The 18,313-nt window shown below is 41.2% G+C and overlaps 1 protein-coding gene across 36 annotated transcripts in view; it reads right to left on the reverse strand.

Annotated features, from left to right (window-relative positions):
* The window catches only part of GABPB1 (GA binding protein transcription factor subunit beta 1), a 72,377-nt gene extending 58,209 nt beyond the window's left edge, over positions 1-14,168 (reverse strand). For 15 of the 36 annotated variants that reach the window (XM_086320908.1, XM_086320907.1, XM_086320906.1 and 12 more), the window contains exon 1: positions 13,210-13,388. Coding sequence is in view for 11 of the 36 variants with exons in the window: in XM_086320885.1 (XP_086177011.1) it covers positions 13,149-13,172 (24 nt within the window). In the remaining 25 variants the exon portion in view is untranslated. Of the gene's footprint in view, positions 1-329; positions 1,293-12,083; positions 12,963-13,148; positions 13,389-13,606; positions 13,673-14,039 lie in introns of those variants that run through there. The other 21 variants (XM_086320870.1, XM_086320887.1, XM_086320886.1 and 18 more) reach the window with 8 other exon arrangements.
* Between the last annotated feature and the right edge of the window lie 4,145 nt (positions 14,169-18,313).

The raw sequence follows: 18,313 nt of genomic DNA on the forward strand, positions 1-18,313 counted from the left end.
TTATATAGGTAAGCTCTGAGTCTTGATTTCTGTCCATCTCATCCCACAAGGCCGTTGAATGGAAACCCTAAATTTCTTGATATCAGCAAACACACTCAGGGGAAAAGTGCCTTCAGTTCTCCAGGTATTCCTCTAACCTCCCTTGGTTTAGGCTTTCTTCTGGAATCTGACTCACCAGATTCCACCATCTCCCCAGTTTTCAAAGCTCTTAAAGTAGTGCTTTACATGTCGTACCCAGCATTTTCAGTTGTTCCTAAAAAGAGGGCTGGTTTAAATAATCTATCCCACCAATACCCAGATGCCAAGATATGTTTCAAAGTAAAGTTTACATGTCTTCCTGATGTCGCATTAGTCGTTCAGTCGTGTCTGACTCTTTGGAACACCACGGACCATGGCCCACCAGGCTCCTCTGTCCACGGAATTCTCCAGGCAAGTATACTGGAGTGGGTCGCCATTTCCTTCTCCACTTCCTGATCTATCAGACCTCAATGTACAAGAAAAAAAGAGGAGTCAAAGATAACAACTAAGCTGTTAGCCTGAACAACTTGGTGAAAAATAGGATTATTTACTGAAATAAAGGTGTCAAAGTGGGAAAGGGTGGGTCAGATGTTAAGGAGGTTGGCTACAGACTGTTAAGTTTGAGATGCTTTAGCTAGATTTTAAGTTTCTTATGGGTAGAGACAAGACTTTCTTTTAGTGTCATTTGAATGCGTAACTAGTTTAGAATAGTGCAACATACAAAGTGGCTATTTAACTAGGCAAGAGTGTCTCCATATTTAGCAGCAACGCTACTCTCCACCCTAAGATACCAGTAGCAACCCCCAACCCTGTTTCACAACATCAAAAAAATTTCTCTAGCTTTTGCAAAATCACTCCGATTGAGAACCACTAATTAAATGCTTCTTAATTTCTATACACTATGCTTTCACCATCCTTTCTACCACTGTCCACTCAACTGGACACAAAGATATATAAGAGGTAAGAGTTAATCCAAGCCAAAACTTTAGCCAAGCCCAATTCAGCATTTCTCAAATTGGGTTTCCCAAAGCTCCAAAGGTCTGCAGTACTGAGGAAAACAGGGAGTGAAGGGGTAAGTAATACAGGTTGGAGGCTACCAAACAGTTTCACCCTCACTCAAATAAGACCATCTCTGGGGACTCCCCTGGAAGTCTAGTGGTTAAGACTCTATGCTTACTGCAGGGGGTAAGGATTCAATCCCTGGTTGGGGAATTAAGATCTTGCATGCCAGACCCCACATGTCACATGCAGTTAAAAAAAAAAAAAAAAACAAACTCCAACTGTTACATGATCCTATGTAACGTTATATTTTTAAAAGAAAACTACTGCCAGTATAACATCCTCTTGTCAGATATAAAATGGTCAAAATTTTAAATCTCAAGCAAGAATTACTTAACAGCTCTTTTTTATTGCTATTCCACACCCAAATCCTCGTTAACATAAACCCAGAAAAGAACTACTAATACATTTGCAAGTCCTGGCATGTTATGTGATTTAACTATGCTCCCCTTTTATTTTTTTGACAGTAGCCAAATAGAAATCAAGTAAAACTCATATGGATAAATCAGGGCCTCCAAAATCAGATTCTGAACTATAAGTCATCCAAGAAAGTTTAAATCCAAAATTATACAGCAAGAGTTTGTTCTAAGCAGCACCCATGCATTTCATGACTCCTTTCCTCCATTAGGTTAAAACCTCTTATCTTATACAGTTACTCCTCAATGCACCATATTTAAAAAAAAAAAAAAAATGTATGCTCTATTACAAACTTCCCTCAGTTTTAATATTGTTTTAAATATTACAATACAATTTCAACTACCCTAAAGATCACTTCTTGATTCCAGCTTGTGCTTTATCCAGCCCAGCATTTCTCATGATGTACTCTGCATAGAAGTTAAATAAGCAGGGTGACAATATACAGCCTTCATGTACTCCTTTTCCTATTTGGAACCAGTCTGTTGTTCCATGTCCAGTTCTAACTGTTGCTTCCTGACCTGCATACAGATTTCTCAAAAGGCAGGTCAGGTGGTCTGATATTTCCACTTCTTATTTAACTTACATGCAGAGTGCATCATGAGACACTTATTTAACTTCTATGCAGAGTACATCATGAGAAATACTAGGCTGGATGAAGCAGAAGCTGGAATCAAGATCGCTGAAAGAAGTATAAATAACCTCAGATATGCAGATGACACCACCCTTATGGCAGAATGAAAGTGAAAGAGGAGAGTGAAAAACTTGGCTTAAAACTCAACATTCAGAAAACTAAGATCATGGCATCCAGTCCCATCACTACATGGCAAATAGGTGGGGAAACAGTGGCTGACTTTATCTTGGGGGGCTCCAAAATCACTGCAGATGGTGATTGCAGCCATGAAATTAAAAGACACTTATTCCTTGGAAATAAAGTTATGACCAACCTAGACAGCATATTAAAAAGCAGAGACATTACCTTGTCAACAAAGGTCCATCTAGTCCAAGCTATGGTTTTTCCAGTAGTCATCTATGGATGTGAGAGCTGGACTATAAAGAAAGCTGAGTGCTGAGAATTGATGCTTTTGAACTGTGGTGTTGGAGAAGACTCTTGAGAGTCCCTTGGACTGCAAGGAAATCCAACCAGTCTACCCTAAAGAACATCAGTCCTGAATATTCATTGGAATGACTGATGCTGAAGCTGAAACTCCAATACTTTGGCCACCTGATGCGAAGAGTTGACTCATTGGAAAAGACCCTGATGCTGGGAAAGATTGAAGGCAGGAGGAAAAGGGGATGACAGAGGATGAGATGGTTGGATGACACCAGCAACAGACGTGAGTCTGAGTGAACTCTGGGAGTTGGTGATGGACAGGGAGGCCTGGCGTGCTGTGGTCCATGGAGTCACAAAAAGTTGGACACGACTGAGGGACTGAACTGAACTGAAAGGTCACTTTCTTATTAAAAAGCCCTTTTTATTGCTTTTAATTTCAGGCATCAAAAGATATAATTAAATTGGAACTATGCTAATAAATTTCCTATTTCCCGTATAAGCTATCAGATATACATTCTCTATTGCTATCTACATTCTATCTGTGTGTACCAATGTCCCTATTTGACTGTAAAATTATGACATCACCACAAAGCTGTTTTCAAAGAAAAACAGAATATAAATGTCTGTAATCGAAAGATAAAAAATGTTTATTGATGAGTATTTACTATTAATGTTTAAGACAACCTCGAGTTCTATATCTAAAGAACATAAATTATACACACACATCACACACAGGGTTTCCCAGGTGGCTCAGTGGTGTAGAATTCACCTGCCAATGCAGGAGCCTCAGGAGGTGTGGGTTCGATCGGTGGGTCGGGAAGATATCCTGAAGGAGAAAATGGCAACACACTCCAGTGTTCTTGCTGGAATAATACCATGAACAGAGGAGTCTGGTGGGCTATGGTCCATGGGGTCGCAGAGAGTGGAACACAACTGAGTGACTAAGCAGCCACACACATACACACAAAACTACAAAAGAGTAAAAGCATTCATCAACTGGCATGACCAGAACTTCTCATGCCAGCCAAAACCTAGTCTTCCTCTTGTATTGCTGATAACACTATCACCCTCTTTTCCTCCCAAATTAGAGAGTCTGTGAGCTATCCTCAACTCCTCTCTCTTCCTCTTGTCTCTACATACAGCAGATCATCAAGTCTTATAGGGGCTACTTTACTTCTCCTTTGCTCTTCTGTTTTCAATAGTTCAAAAATTCAAAGCATAGAAATGTATACACTGAAGTCTCAACAGAAGCCTTTATGCTACTCCCGTCTTCTCCCCAGCCACAATTATTCACCTTTGCTAGTTTCATGGATATCCTTCCAATATTTCTATAGTTACCAAATGACTGCATTACTATATACTTTCTGCACTTGCTTTTCTTAACGCATCCTGAAGATCCTTTCCTATTAGTTCATAGAGGGCTTCCTCATTTTCTATAAAGCTGCTTAGTATGCTGTTGTATGGATACATCTCAGCTTACTGTAGGTGGACTTTATTGCTATTATAAACTACACTGCAATTAATAACTTTGTAAATGCATCATTTCATTTCATAGAACTGTAAGATAAATTCCCTGAAGTTGGGCTGCTGGGACAGGGATAAATGCAATTTTAATTATGATAGGTACCAACCTGCCTTCAAGTCATTTATTTTTTTAGTTTTCTTCTTTTTTTTCAAGTCATTTTAAAACTAATCCTTTACTCCCCGTTCTCTTTAACATTGTATTCTCGTGTCTGTATTCATCCATTTATCCAGTTTTACTCTTCATTACATTCATTACCACCTGACATTTGTTTACTGCACCCTCTCTCCCCCAACACTGAATGTCAGCTCCAAGAAAACAGATTTTGTCTTCTGTTTTGTTCATTACTGAAACACCAGAGATTGGAATCTTGCCTGGCACAGAGTACTGTTAGGCTGAAGAGGCTTTGACCAGCCAGGAAAAGGAAAAGGAAGAACACATGGAGTCAAGCCTAAGCATGGCATCCTATAGAGCAAATACTATCTTGGTGATGTTAAGAAGTCAAGAATAAGGCTAAAGAAGCAGAGTGTAAAACAGAAAGACTTGAAAGCCAGAAAGCAGAGTTTGGACTTTATCCTGTAGACAATTGAGAGTCGTTCTATGTTTTGAGCAAACGATGATCCATTCAAACATTTATTCAGCACAAGTTCAATTCACTTTGCTTGGCACAGTGGAGAGTGCAAAGGTCAACAGTACATGTTCTCTCTTCAGGCTGCTTAGGTTTAGCGGCAATGGGCTCAAAAAACTTTTAGGAAAATTATTCTGGCAGCCATATGCAAGATGGATTGGAAGAAAGTTAGAAAGGGCAGGACTTCCCTGGTGGTCCAGGGGCTAACTGCAAGCTCCCAATGCAGGGGGCCTGCGCTCAATCGCCGATTAGGGCACTAGATTCCACATGCCACAACCAAGACTCAGTGCAGCCAAATAACTAAGTAAATATTTTAAAATAATTAAATAAAGTTAGAAAGGGCAAATAATAGGCAATGCAGAATCCCAAAAATAGAGATCCAGGAAAAACTAACCTAAAGAATAATGCTGACTGATGGATATAAGAAATAAAGGAGAAACATATCACAGATGACTTCAAGATTTAAGCATGATGATGATAAAACAAAGAAAAATAAAGTAGGTGGAAGTTGGGTAATAATAAACCAAAAACAGAATGAAATTCCTTGAGCCTCTCAAAGGAAATACTTGGTAAACCAACTGGAGATACCAGCCTGGGGAGTACCCTTATGGGTCATCAACATATAGAACATCCATGAAGAAGAGACAAAAAGAGGTGAGCACAGAGCCAAGGACTGAGAGGAGTGACAGCGCTAAGAGGATCGTGAAACAACAGAAATCCAGGAATGAAGCAACTAGAAAAGGAAAATCAAGACGGCACACTAACATGAAAGGCAAGGACAGGAAAGGTTAAGAAGCCTAAGTGGAAGTCAATAGCAACACACTAACTGAATAAAACCAGGATGAAACCAATACCATTGGGAAGGATGTCCCTTGAAGCAACAGTCTGAATATGTCACATTCACATGTAATGTCATTACAAAATTGCAATAATGTAGGGAAGAAGTAGCGAAAGAGCTGAGGGCAGCAATATTTTAACTGTCTTAAAATTTTTGAAATAAAGAAATGAGGAAGATAGCTAAAAAGAACAGTAGTTAATAGTTAAAGTCATTTTTTTCCTCCTAAAACAGAAGTCTGTATACACTGCAATATTTGAAGGTAAGGAGAAATCCCTGCAGTTAATGATCAAAGTGATCAAAGGAAAGTTAAGTATGGCAGCAAGATTCCTAGAAAAGCAAGATTCCTCTTCTATTCTGTTTACAAAATAAGGTGACTGGATAGATCTGTCACGGTGACAACATGCAAGCTTGCATTCTATACTCTTTTTCAATTAAATATAAGTCAGTGACATCTCTTGAGAGAGAGAAAAAAGATACAAAACAACAGCAAAATATCAGATTAATAAAATGACTGCTAAGTAGCAAGGGTCCACTGGATTTGTACAGCATAAATTTACAGTGGCCAAGAAATTTTCATAATTACCTACCTTCCCCAACAAATACACTGCGATCTCTGAGGAAAAACAGGAACTAGACAGGTAGGAAGATTTGACAACAGGAGTCCAGTAAAATATGAAAGGAGTGATTGATGTCCAGTTCAGGCTATATATAATGCATACAGGAATAAACTAAGGGAGACAAACTGAGGGTCCCCATGAACAGCACAGATAAAGGAGCACAGGTGGAGTAACTGCAAAGATCAAAAGTTCACACAAGCCAGTTAGGATGTAAGAAATTTTTTTAGATCATTCACTTAAACAGTATACTGTTTGCTACGTTTAAACATTTGTGTGTCTCCCCAACCCTGAATTTTATGTTGAACTCCTAATGCCCAAAGTGATGGTATTAGGTAGGAGTCTTTGGAAGGTGCAGTCAGATCATGAATGAGATAAATGTCCTCATAAAAAGAGACCTGAGAAGGGTCCCTTTGCACCTTCCACCATAAAAGGATACAACAGAGAAGTCTGCAATCTGAAAGAGGGCCCTAACCAGAGCCCCGTGATGTGGCACCTTGATCTTGGACCTCCTATACATGCTTTAATATTAAAAATGTTGTAATAGTAAAATAAAATAGGACTCAAAATTAAGTAAATTCCACAGGTTCCTTAACTGCAATTCCAAAAGCCAAAAAAAGCTGTGAAACCCAAAATAACTTATTTGGCAGTAACACCTTACCTAAACTGACATGAAGTTATTTATAGTCTTTATTTACCCCACTTGGTGTAAAGGTTCATACATTTTGCAGCAGAAATAGTAACTTGTTTGAAGCCGGCTACTGCACTAACTGTTGAAAGGTTACATTAACACTACCTTGCTGCTGCTACTGCTAAGTCGCTTCAGTCGTGTCCGACTCTCTGCGACCCCACAGACGGCAGCCCACCAGGCTCCCCCGTCCCTGGGATTCTCCAGGCAAGAACACTGGAGTGGGTTGCCATTTCCTTCTCCAATGCATGAAAGTGAAAAGTGAAAGTCAAGTCGTTCAGTCGTGTCGGACTCTTCGAGACCCCATGGACTGCAGCCTACCAGGCTCCTCTGTCCATGGGATTTTCCAGGCAAGAGTACTAGAGTGGGGTGCCACTGCCTTCACCTTAGCTATATACAAAAAATTCTTCCTGGGTGGCTCAGATGGTAAAGAATCCACATGCAGTGCGGGAGACTTGAGTTGGGAAGATCATCTGGAGGAGGGCATGGCAATCCACTCCAGTATCCTTGCCTGGAGAATCCCATGGACAGAGAAGTCTGGTGGGCTACAGTTCGTGGGGTTGCAAAGTCGTACAGGACTGACAGACTAAGCACAGCACTGAGCGATTAAGTATGTCTCAGACACTTCTCATCAATTTATATGCTCCTTGGAAGCAAAGTTATGACCAATCTAGACAGCATATTAAAAAGCAGAGACATTACTGTGTCAACAAAGGTCCGTCTAGTCGAGGCTACGGTTTTTCCAGTGGTCACGTATGGATGTGAGAGTTGGACTATAAAGCTGAGAGCCGAAGAATTGATGCTTTTGAACTGTGGTGTTGGAGAAGACTCTTGAGAGTCCCTTGGACTGCAAGGAGATCCAACCAGTCCATCCAAAAGGAGATCAGCCCTGTGTGTTCATTGGTAGGACTGATTTTGAAGCTGAAACTCCAATACTTTGGTCACCTGATGCAAAGAGCTGACTCATTTGAAAAGACCCTGATGCTGGGAAAGATTGAGGGCAGGAGGAGAAGGGGACGACAGAGGTTGAGATGGTTGGATGGCATCACCGACCCGATGGACATGGGTTTGGGTGCACTCCAGGAGTTAGTAATGGACAGGGAGGCCTGGTATGCTGCAGTTCATGGGGTCGCAAAGACTCGGACACGACTAAGTGACTAAACTGAACTGAACTCACTTAATCCTTCCAAGCACCATGAGTTAAGTATTGCAATTATTTGAATTGCACAAAGAAGGAAAGTAAAGCAGATTAGGCAAGTTGCCTACAGTCACAGAACTAGGGAGTGACTAAACTGGGATGAACACATTTAAAATATTACACATAAGGTGAAAAAAAAACATAAAATACAGAACTGATTAGGTAGGGTGGCAAGAATCAGTGGTGTTTCTTCCTATTCAATTAATATATTAGAGTGGTAAGGAATCAAACAAATACAAAACACTTCACGCACTTTCAAATGCTCATTTATGTGCAGTTCCTTAGTCAACTTGCATAAATTGCACAGTGTAAAATTCAAACTCAGCTTATGCTAGTATCTTTAATGTTTATTGAAACGTAACCTTAATCCTTTTAATCCCAAGAGATACATAATCATACAAATTCACTGTAAAAGTTAGAAAATTTGTGTAAGTAAAAAGAAAACAGTCTTCTATAAAATTACATACAGAAATAATCACTTAACAATTTGGCAATTTCCTTCCAGATGTCAATATACCTGTTATTTAATAAAAATAAAATCATATTTTTAAATTTACTTTTTTTACTTAACATACACCAAAACATAATTTCATGTTTTTACATTTTTATGGCTCAGCAGTAAAGACTCTGCCTTCCATTGCAGAAGCAAGTTTGACCCCTGGGTCAGGAAGATCCTCTGGAGAAGGAAATGGCAACCCACTCCAGTATTCTTGCCTGAGAAATCTCATGGATAGAGGCGGCTGGCGGGCTACAGTTCATGGGGTCGCAAATGAGTTGGACACAACTTAGCGACTAAACAACAACAAAGCATTAAAAAAACGGCTAGGCAGGACCCCCACGGTAGGCATGTATCCTAATTCTGTGAAACATCTAAATTGTTTACAATTTTACAGCATAGAACTGCTTGTAACCAAGTCTGTGCTCTACCAGTTACTAATTCTGCTAACTTGGATGAGCTACCTAGTAATTTCTCTATATCTCAATTTTCTCTTATGAAAAATGGGAACAGCATTACTTACTATATATGATTAATGTGGGGAAGGAATCAAATGTGTTACTATGCAGCTTTTATTATCAATGATGCTGCAACTGGTTGTAAACAGCTACCGATTTATTGGTATATTTCTATTACACCAAAATAAACACCAAGACAAATTCACTTAAAATTTCCACATCAGAAGGTATGCCCATTTTTCAGGCTTTGAATACACCAAACTACAGCTGGGTTTTAAAAAACCCTCATTAAATAGTTCTCTCATTTGATACTCATTTCTCCTCATCCAAGAGAATGAAAACTGAGACCCAGTTAGGCTAACCTGTTTCAATTAGCTTTTGCTCTTCCACTTTTCTAGCTGCAAACCTACACACATCTGTAAACTCTCAGTCCGTAAGGAACTTAAGGAAACCTGGCCGAAATCCTGACTCGCCTCACCATCTCCCCTTCTCTTGAATTCCTACCTTGAACGCCCATCAGTGGAAGGGGACAGCCTACCAGCAGAAACAACCCATTATACTGTTGTTGAGGAATTTTTCTTCCAGGATGTTAAAATCTGCCTTCTTCTAATTTCTACCCCTTACTCCTAGTTCTTTCTGGTCAAATCAAACCTGATTGTTCTGACAGGAGAGATGAGCTTCTCTTTTTTGGGCCAAAGATCACAGTTTTTCAACTTTTCCTCCCTTCCATTTCCCTCCACAATCAAAATTCTCTAGCCATGCTCTATAGTTGGGTGGTTTTTAAACTTAGTTGTTTATCATCTAAGGAATGTGAGAAAAACAGAGTGGGTCAGTTCCTATCCTACTTAAGCTTGAGCCTCCATAGGTCTTTTTAATGAGCTCTCCAGCTGATTCTGATACAAAGTTTCAGAACTGATCCAAGATCCCACTTAAAATAGGATAGTATGCTATTTGAAATAATACCCCAGGTACAACACAACCAGTACAAAGTAAAGTGGGGCTGACACCTTGCTCTTCAAAATGGCATTTACTTTTTAAAATTTTTTAAGTGTTCATTCATATTAAATGTACAATCAGTTAAAATGATCGAGTCTTTTCCACACTATTTGTGCATTACCATCTTGGGCCCTAACAGCCAACCTTTATAATCATTCCCATTAAAAGGTTAAGAGAGCCAGGGCTAAGAATTTTAGGTTTCTATTTCTAAGTGGACCAATGGCCCTACAGGTGGATTTATTTTCAGTGGGGAAATCACTTAATGGTCAAGCCTCTAACACTATGGACATACTTAGCCCAAAAAATAAAAACTGCATTAGCCCACCAATGTCTGAACGGGAGAGGTGGCTGCACCAAAGTATCTTCTCTGTGCAGAACTCTGTTGTCAACATTGTGAAGTAACACACAGGCCCTAATACTAACACTAATAAACTGACCAGAGAGCCTGATCGAACAAACATCTTCAGAAAAAGTTAAATATACTAATTATAGTTGTCCTGAGGTAGACACATTAGTGCTACAGAAACCTGATTACTAGTTGGAAAGCTCAGGGACCAAAGAAATGACTCACTGGAAAACTAAGTTGCCCTGAACTTAAAGGTTTTGTTTCAGTTTGCTTATTAGTATTTGCAGAGAGAAGAGATGGAGCCTATCCACGCTCAACCTGCTTGCAAAGGGCTACGGCACCCTCATCATTAATTCATGAGTCAAAACTTTCTCGCAGTGACTCCTGAACCCCTCACAACTTGTTTTACCTGCTATTGCTAACTTAAGGTACTCAAGGGCCAAAAAAAAGTCCATTCTATAGACCATGAGCTCATCATAAGTGTATCTAGAGCTGAGGGTGGGAAGTACAACTCAAAATCCAATCTGATATTTATTTTCATGTGAATAGCAAACATCAAAAATGTACCTGGCATTTTCTAGCAATTACATGAAGACAGACCAGATGCTTCCTGTTGATGGAACAGGAGAGAACTACAGACTGACAGAATCAGACTAAAGTTCACAAAACAACCAGAAGCTTCATTTCAGAACCATTAAACCAAAGCAGGTATGGCTTTAAGTGTTCACACATTTACAACCGTCCTCCAACCTAGAACACCCAGACTGATTCAGAAATAGGTAACTCATGAACTCTTAAGTTACAAGTTAGCTCTACATCTGTATATGCGTTACAATGCAAAAGCAATTTCACCAAAGGTTTCACTGCGGGACTCCTTTTTAATCTGGCATTCCGATAGTACTTTGAAGTGTTCAACTTCAGAAATTACATTTACACACAAGTTTTCACAAGCAAATTTAACATGGGATTCGTGTTTTACTTGTGTACATCGTTAAAAATAAGTTGTGGAATTAAAAATTAAGTTTAATCATTTAAATTTTTTTCAAATATTCTGAGTCTCTAAAATCATATGCAGATTATGCAATCTTTATTCATGATGTTTATGCATCTAAATCCCAAATTGAAAAAAAGCTAGAGCTCAAGAAAAAAGCACAGGAAACAACCTTCTTATCCGTATTTTTTTAAATGTGTCTTTTACAATAATATCCTGATTTGATTTGAATGATGAGAGCAGGATAGAAATGACACATTTTTCAGCTTTTGAAAAAAGGAATGCGTATACAGTGGCGTTTACCAGCAGTTACATGATGTGATACCACAACAAACTGAACGCAGAAGTAGGTTCACGAATCCAGCTATCTTCTGTTAAACATTCAAAAGAATCAGAAATGCAAAACAATGTCACTCTTGCCTAAAATATCACTGGCGTTAACATGCAATAGTCTTTTGTTATTTTGTGGGAAAATAAATTCGAGAAAAAGTTAAAAAAGACAAAGGCATCTTTCGTTTCCTTAAATTCAAAATCTGAGCGTGAAAGTGGAAGTGTCAAGGTCGATGGTTACATGTCAGTGAGAAGAAATTTAAAGCAAGCTGGGTGGGTCTCTGTGTGAAAAAAGACTATCTGCAGAAAGAACTTCTGGCCTCTAACTTCTGCATAATAAACTATGGTGCTTTAACTCTGGGAAGGCAAGTTACTGCACTCATTACACCAAACCATTTTCTAGATAAAAACTGTACTTCACAAAGTAACTTGCCTGAATCGAGACAGCAAATCAAGTGTACAGAGAGAACACTTAAGATACTTCCACATTACCAAGCCCCCTTCAGAAGTACTGTGGTCTCTGCCCCTCCTTTGAACAGATGTCTCCACGCCACAGTCCAATCAGGTTTAAAGCAAGAGTTATGTGTACTGAAAACAGGCTTCAAGTGGGAAAACACACACAAAGCAGGCCTATATCATTCCTTTGGTTTCGGTTTTCACGATGCACCCTCGAGGCTAGGCACGCTGGTTCAACATGGTAAGAGAGCTTCAAAGAAAACACACTAAAAACACACTGATGGTGCTGAGACAGAAATGACCTGGCAAAATTCTCAACTTCGTCCCGGAGGCCGTGCACCCGCAGATGCCGGCGGGCAAATGCCAAGAGCAGAAGTCCCCAGCATCCAGAGCAGCTGGCTTCCTCCCTTAGCAACTCGAGTCCCCGAGGCCGAGGCAATCGCCGCGGCCGACCCGCACGGAACCAGCTGGGCGCTCCCGTTAACCCTGTCCGAGCCGGCCAAGCCGGCTGCTCCCGCCGCGGCCCGAGCGCCTCCAGGCCCCGCGGCCCGAACAGCACAGCGTGCCGGGGGCCGGCCGCCCCCACCGACCCTTCCCCGCTCCGGCTGGGCGGTCCGGAGGCCCAGACAAAGACAGCGGAGGCTCCCGGGGCGGCAGCGCCAAGGCCGTAACGCGCCAGCCTGCCTCGCCCGCCCACCGCCTGCTACTCGGCGGCCGCAGTTCCCGCAGCCCTGGCCCGACCCTATCCCGCTCCAGGGCCGCCGCTCGGCACCGGCCCGGCGGAGAGCCGCGGGGAGGCCGTGGTGCGCCGGGGCCGACGAGGGGGCGGCGGCCGCCACCATGTCTGCCCGCCCCTCCCAGAAGCGGGGTGCCAGCGGACAAAGCGCGGCGGCGGCGCGGGCGGAGCGGGGACCCAGGCCCACCCCGCCGACCCCCGCGGAATAAGCGGGGCCAGGAGCCCCGGAAACCCGGCGCCTTAATGCAATAAACAGGAAATCGCGGGGATGATCTGGGTTCCGGGGGAAGTGGAATTATTTTTTACCAGCGAAGAGATCAACTTCCACATCCGGTGGTAACAGGGCCCTACACAGACCCGCACTGACCTGGAAAAGCTTCGGGAGCGGCGACGGGGGAGCAGCAGGAGGTGGTTCGGGGACCCGAGGCGCCTCGTACCCTGCCGGGCTGACGCGGCCCCGCTAAACACAAAGCGCTTCAGCTGCACAGGGCGCTATTTTCCGAAAATGCCGCGTCTGGTCGGCGCCCAAAATCCCCACCGAAAAGTCCCCCGTGCTGCGCGCGGAGGGACACATGGTGTGCGAGTGAGTCAAAGCTCCCAGCATCCCTCCCAGACCCGGCCCTCGTCGACTCTTAGCCTGAGCCTTTCCGCCCCTGCCCTAGTTAGCAGATCCCCCTCCCACCCACTCTCCGATCCCTTCCCGGCGGGAGAAAAAGGGCGAAAGGGTCTGATTTTTGTTTTTAACGAAGAGGAGGGAAATAGGCCATTTCTACAGCTTCAGCCACACAAAGAAACCGGCGGAATGATCCCTCTTCGGCGACCGCAAGTCCCGGCTCGCCCAGCGCCTGCGCGGCACGGGGGTGGGAGCTGCGGCCGGCCATGTGCGCGGCGGAGCCGCGGGCTGGCCACGCAGCCTGCCCGCTCGTTTCTGCGGGGCTAGGAGTGGGAGGCTGAAGTGCGTGTGCTAATCTCTCCCGCATGAGCGCTGAGATGAAAACATACATGTTCGTGTAGCTCCCTCCTTTTTAAACATTGTGTTGGTTCCTTATACTTTGTAGATCCTAATAACTGCTCGCTGAATTCCCTTGAATTACTGTCAACTCAGAGGTAGAAGTCTTGTTTTTCCGGGGTTGGGATGTTAAGGTGTTTGTTGCATTTTATTAAGAAAGTAGCAAAAGTTTATTTGAGGGCGCTTACCTGGCGGCCCAGTGGTTAGCACTTTGCACGCTTCGGCTGTAGGGCGCGGAGGTTCGATCCCTGGTCAGGTAAATAAGCTCCTGCATGCTCCGCGCCCCCCCCCCCCCCCAATTTATTTGAGAATGGTGATTTGCAAAGTAAGAGTCTTATGAGTTTAATTTACTTACAATGGGTAGCTAAGAAACCCTTAACGTAGATAAACTTCTTAACAGATGAGCCAGGGAGTGACTTTTGCAATCTTCAACCTTAACAATTTTTGGCATCTTATATCTATGAATTGGGAATATGGGAGAGAGCACCAAGATTTTAATTTAGAAGAGTTTACAAATGAAATACATATTGCCCACTGATTTAGGGTGGCCTCAGGTAAACAGTCTTTCTCCACCTACCTATTTGTAATATTGATGTAGAGATTTGTCTTTGTGTAACTTACAAAAATGTTGTGCCTAAAATAAAATGAATGACATAGGAGTCGTATTCTGTTTTTTCTTTAATATTTTCAGTGCTTCTTTGGATCCTCACATGCTTTTCTTTAACATTGATTTATCTGAGTAAACATTCAGTTAATGGTTGCAATAGAATCTTTGCTGTCGTTTTTATGCTGCAGAATGTGAACAAGTAGATAGACATCATCAGGAGTATAATGAGGGTAAACTGCTGAATGCTGAGAATTTCATACAGGAGGAATCCCTTATTTACCTGTGAAGGAGGCATGGCATGTTGCAGGAAAAGCAGTTAGCTTTAGTAAGGGATTTGGGGAGACTTTCCAGACAGAAGTAATGAATGCAAAGGTTAGGAGACAAACACTAGAAATGGTTGAGTGTGTGGAAGATTTTTCAGAAATCTTGTGTGTGGAAGATTTTGCAGAAATCCTGTGTGCGGAAGACTTTTCAGAAATGCCTAGAGATGTATCTGAAGACGTCTAGTCATAAAAGCCTTGAGCGCCATGTGCAAAACAGCTGAGAGCTTTTGAGAGCTAAGAGGAAGATGTTGAAAGATTTTAAGTAGAAGCATAGTAAGATCAGATTTGTATTTTAGATCACTATTAGGTAAAAGTCAGAGGCAGAGAGAACAGTCTGTGAGAGATTAATGACTTGAACTGAATGGTGGCAAACAGGAGTGAAAAGTATGACCAAAGATGTTGCTAAGAGCTTGGTGATTTGGTTGACTGAATGGGGAATGACAGAGGGTCATGTCAAAAATGACTCCCAAGTGTCTTGGAGGAGCAGTCTGAAGGATATCTTTATGGAGATTAGAAACAAGAGAAGAGGAATACATATTAGGGGAGGAAGATGGTTCTGTTTTGACCATGTAGAATTTGAAGTGCTTATGAGGCAACCAAGCAGGTATATCTAGTAGGTAGTTAGGTATTCTTTCATTTAAGTTGTTTTGAGAAAAACTGTAACTGGCACTCTGCTCATTTAGGCAGATTAAGCAGGGAAAAGACCAACAAATTTCCTGCTCCTGTTTCTGTGGAGGGAACAGACTATAAAGTTTTATAAAAGAAGAGGGAAGATAATATCACAGTATCTTTCATGAAGAAAATGAAAGGGTATTTGGATGAAGCATTTCTCTGGGAGAGAGAGCCGGCAGAATTTTGGAGATTGTTCAGAAATGGCCTCTCTCAGAGTTCCCTGATAGCCTAGTAGCTAGGCTTTACTGAGTGGGCCCAGGTTCAGTCCCTGGTTGGGGAACTGACATCTTGTAGGCTGCATGGCCTCTGAGAAAATATTATTTGGAGCTAAGACTGGAATGGGAATAAGTTAGTTGAGGCCAGTATTCGAGACCAAAGGAATAGTAAGGCAAAAATCCTAAGGTGAGAAAGCAAGAAAGGCAATGTGGCTCAGGTCTAGAGAGCAAAGAAAGGAATAGTAGAAGTTTACATCCTTAGTAAGTTTCAGAGCTTTAAAGCCATTGAAGAATTTTAAGGAATAGTGGTTGTTTAGTCACTCAGTCATGTCCAACTCTTGTCAGGCTCCTCTGTCCGTGGGATTTCCCAGGCAGGAATACTGGAGTGGGTTGCCATTTCCTTCTCCAGGGGATCTTCCCAACCCAGGGATGGAACCTGCATCTCCTGCACTGGCAGGCAGATTCTTTACCACTGAGCCACAATGGAGTAACATAAATAGCAGTAGAGATAAAGTGAATGTATTGAAGAGATATTTTGTCATTAGACCTAACCTATATTGCTAATGAGTCAAACAGGGAAAGGGAAAAATCAGGAGGTTTGGGACTTGATTATCTAGTCTAGCACTGTCCAGTATAAACATAACATAAGGCATATATGTAATTTTATAGTAGCCACATTGAAAAAGTTAAATGATTAAAAATTAATAATCTTTTATTTGACCCAATGTATCCAAAATAGTACTATTTCCTGTGTGATCAATATTTAAAAGTATTAAATATTTTAAAATGTTTTGCATTCTTTCTGTTATTACTAAGTAAGTGTTCAAAATCTGGTATGTTTTTTACATTTATAGTATATCTCAGTAATTGAGATATTTACAGTTTAAAATTTACAGTTGAAAAAGTAGATTCACATACTCAAATCATTCCAAACATTTCAAAAATTGTGCAGTAATTGACTTATGTAAAAATTAAAATCTTGCTTCCTAAATTAGCCACATTTCAGCTGTTCCATAGCCACTTGTGGCTAGTTGCTACTACATTGGACACTGTAGGTCTACTGGAATAAAGAATAGTAAAAAATGAGACCAAAAAAGTGTGGAACCAGCCTGGAAGGCCTTTGGTGTCATGTTAAAGGATTGGGATCTTACCCTAGAGAGAAAGGGAATAGTGGATAGTTTTTAAGCTAGGGAGTAACACAGCATTGTTTGATTATAGAAATCAAGAGTAAGAATTTAGAAACTTAGAGCAATTAGTGTTACAGTAGTTTTACATCTGTGGTTGTAATAAAAATTGAGGGTTTGTATTGTTGTATATGCCTTTGTTTTCTTTTTTCCCTTTTCTAGTCATTTATTTTTATATTTTATAAAAGCGTCTATGATCTTTCACAACAGATAAATTGTGAAGCACTGCTCTAGAGACAGTCAGCTGAGGGGAGTCAGAATGACCAAGTAAGTTCCCAGGTGACTTATCTAAACTCATGATTTTTCTGTGGTTTTTTTTTTCACTTTATAGTGAGAACTATAATAGCTAAGAGGGCTTCCCAGGTAGCTCAGTGGGTAAAGAATCTGCCTGCAATGCAGGAGATGCAGACAGATGCCAGTTTGATCCCTGTGTTGGGAAGATCCCTGGAGAAGGGCATGGCAACCCACTCCAGGATTCTTGCCTGGAGAATCTCAAGGACAGAGGAACCTGGCAGGCTACAGTCCATAGGGTTGAAAAGAGTTGAACACGACTGAAACAGGTGAGCATGCATTCACTCATAATGGCTAAGAGGGAAATAGATGTACGCTCAGCTGTTCCTGCCCTATCTAAATTGAAGACTACATGGAAATAACCAAATTTACAATGGCTACCACTTATTAATTAATTCTTATTTGCCAGTCATTATGAGAAGAATGTTAACATATTACTGTCTCATTTAACCTTCATAATAACTCTTAAAATAGGTATTATTAACCCCATTTTTCCAAAGAGGAAACTGAGTCTAAAATAGGTAAATAACTTGCCTAAAGTCATCAAGTTGGTAAATGTTAGAGACAGGATTCTAATACAGGTCTCTTTTCAAAGCTATTGTCTTTAATCACTTTTTTTTGCCATTATAATTCAAGTATCTAACAGATTCCCTGGCACACATTGTTTTAGAGAGAATATGAAGTCGACTACATTACCTCCCAGAGAATCATTAGTGAAATTGGGGCCAAAGTAAGGGGAGTTCGTGGTATTCTAATAGTATCAGAAAAATGCATTTATTTTTATAATACAAATATGTGTTTGCTCCTATTCAGAATGTACTGACTCCCACAAATCAATAAAAAATAAAAAGACAACACAGTAGACACTGGTAAGAGATTTAAACAGTCACTTCAAAAAAGAGGGTATCTAAATGACCAGTAAACATATAAAGATGCTCAACTTCCATCACTAGGGAAATGTAAATTAAAATCATGAGGTACTGTTGCACACCCACGATAATGGTTAAAATGGAAAACACAGGCAATGTCGGTACGGGAACAAATGAAAATATACACTGTTGGTGAGAGTGTATATTGGTATAGCCAATTTGGAAAATGCAAACTTAAAAAAAACACATGAAACCAAACTTGACATAGGGATTTAGGCTTAGGTAGTAAAATCTATAAAGA

The sequence above is a fragment of the Bos grunniens genome, chromosome 10 (genome assembly GCF_055505025.1).
Source record: "Bos grunniens cultivar Pamir isolate PY7600 chromosome 10, Bosgru_T2T1.0, whole genome shotgun sequence".
In the NCBI taxonomy this organism is placed as follows: domain Eukaryota; kingdom Metazoa; phylum Chordata; class Mammalia; order Artiodactyla; family Bovidae; genus Bos; species Bos grunniens.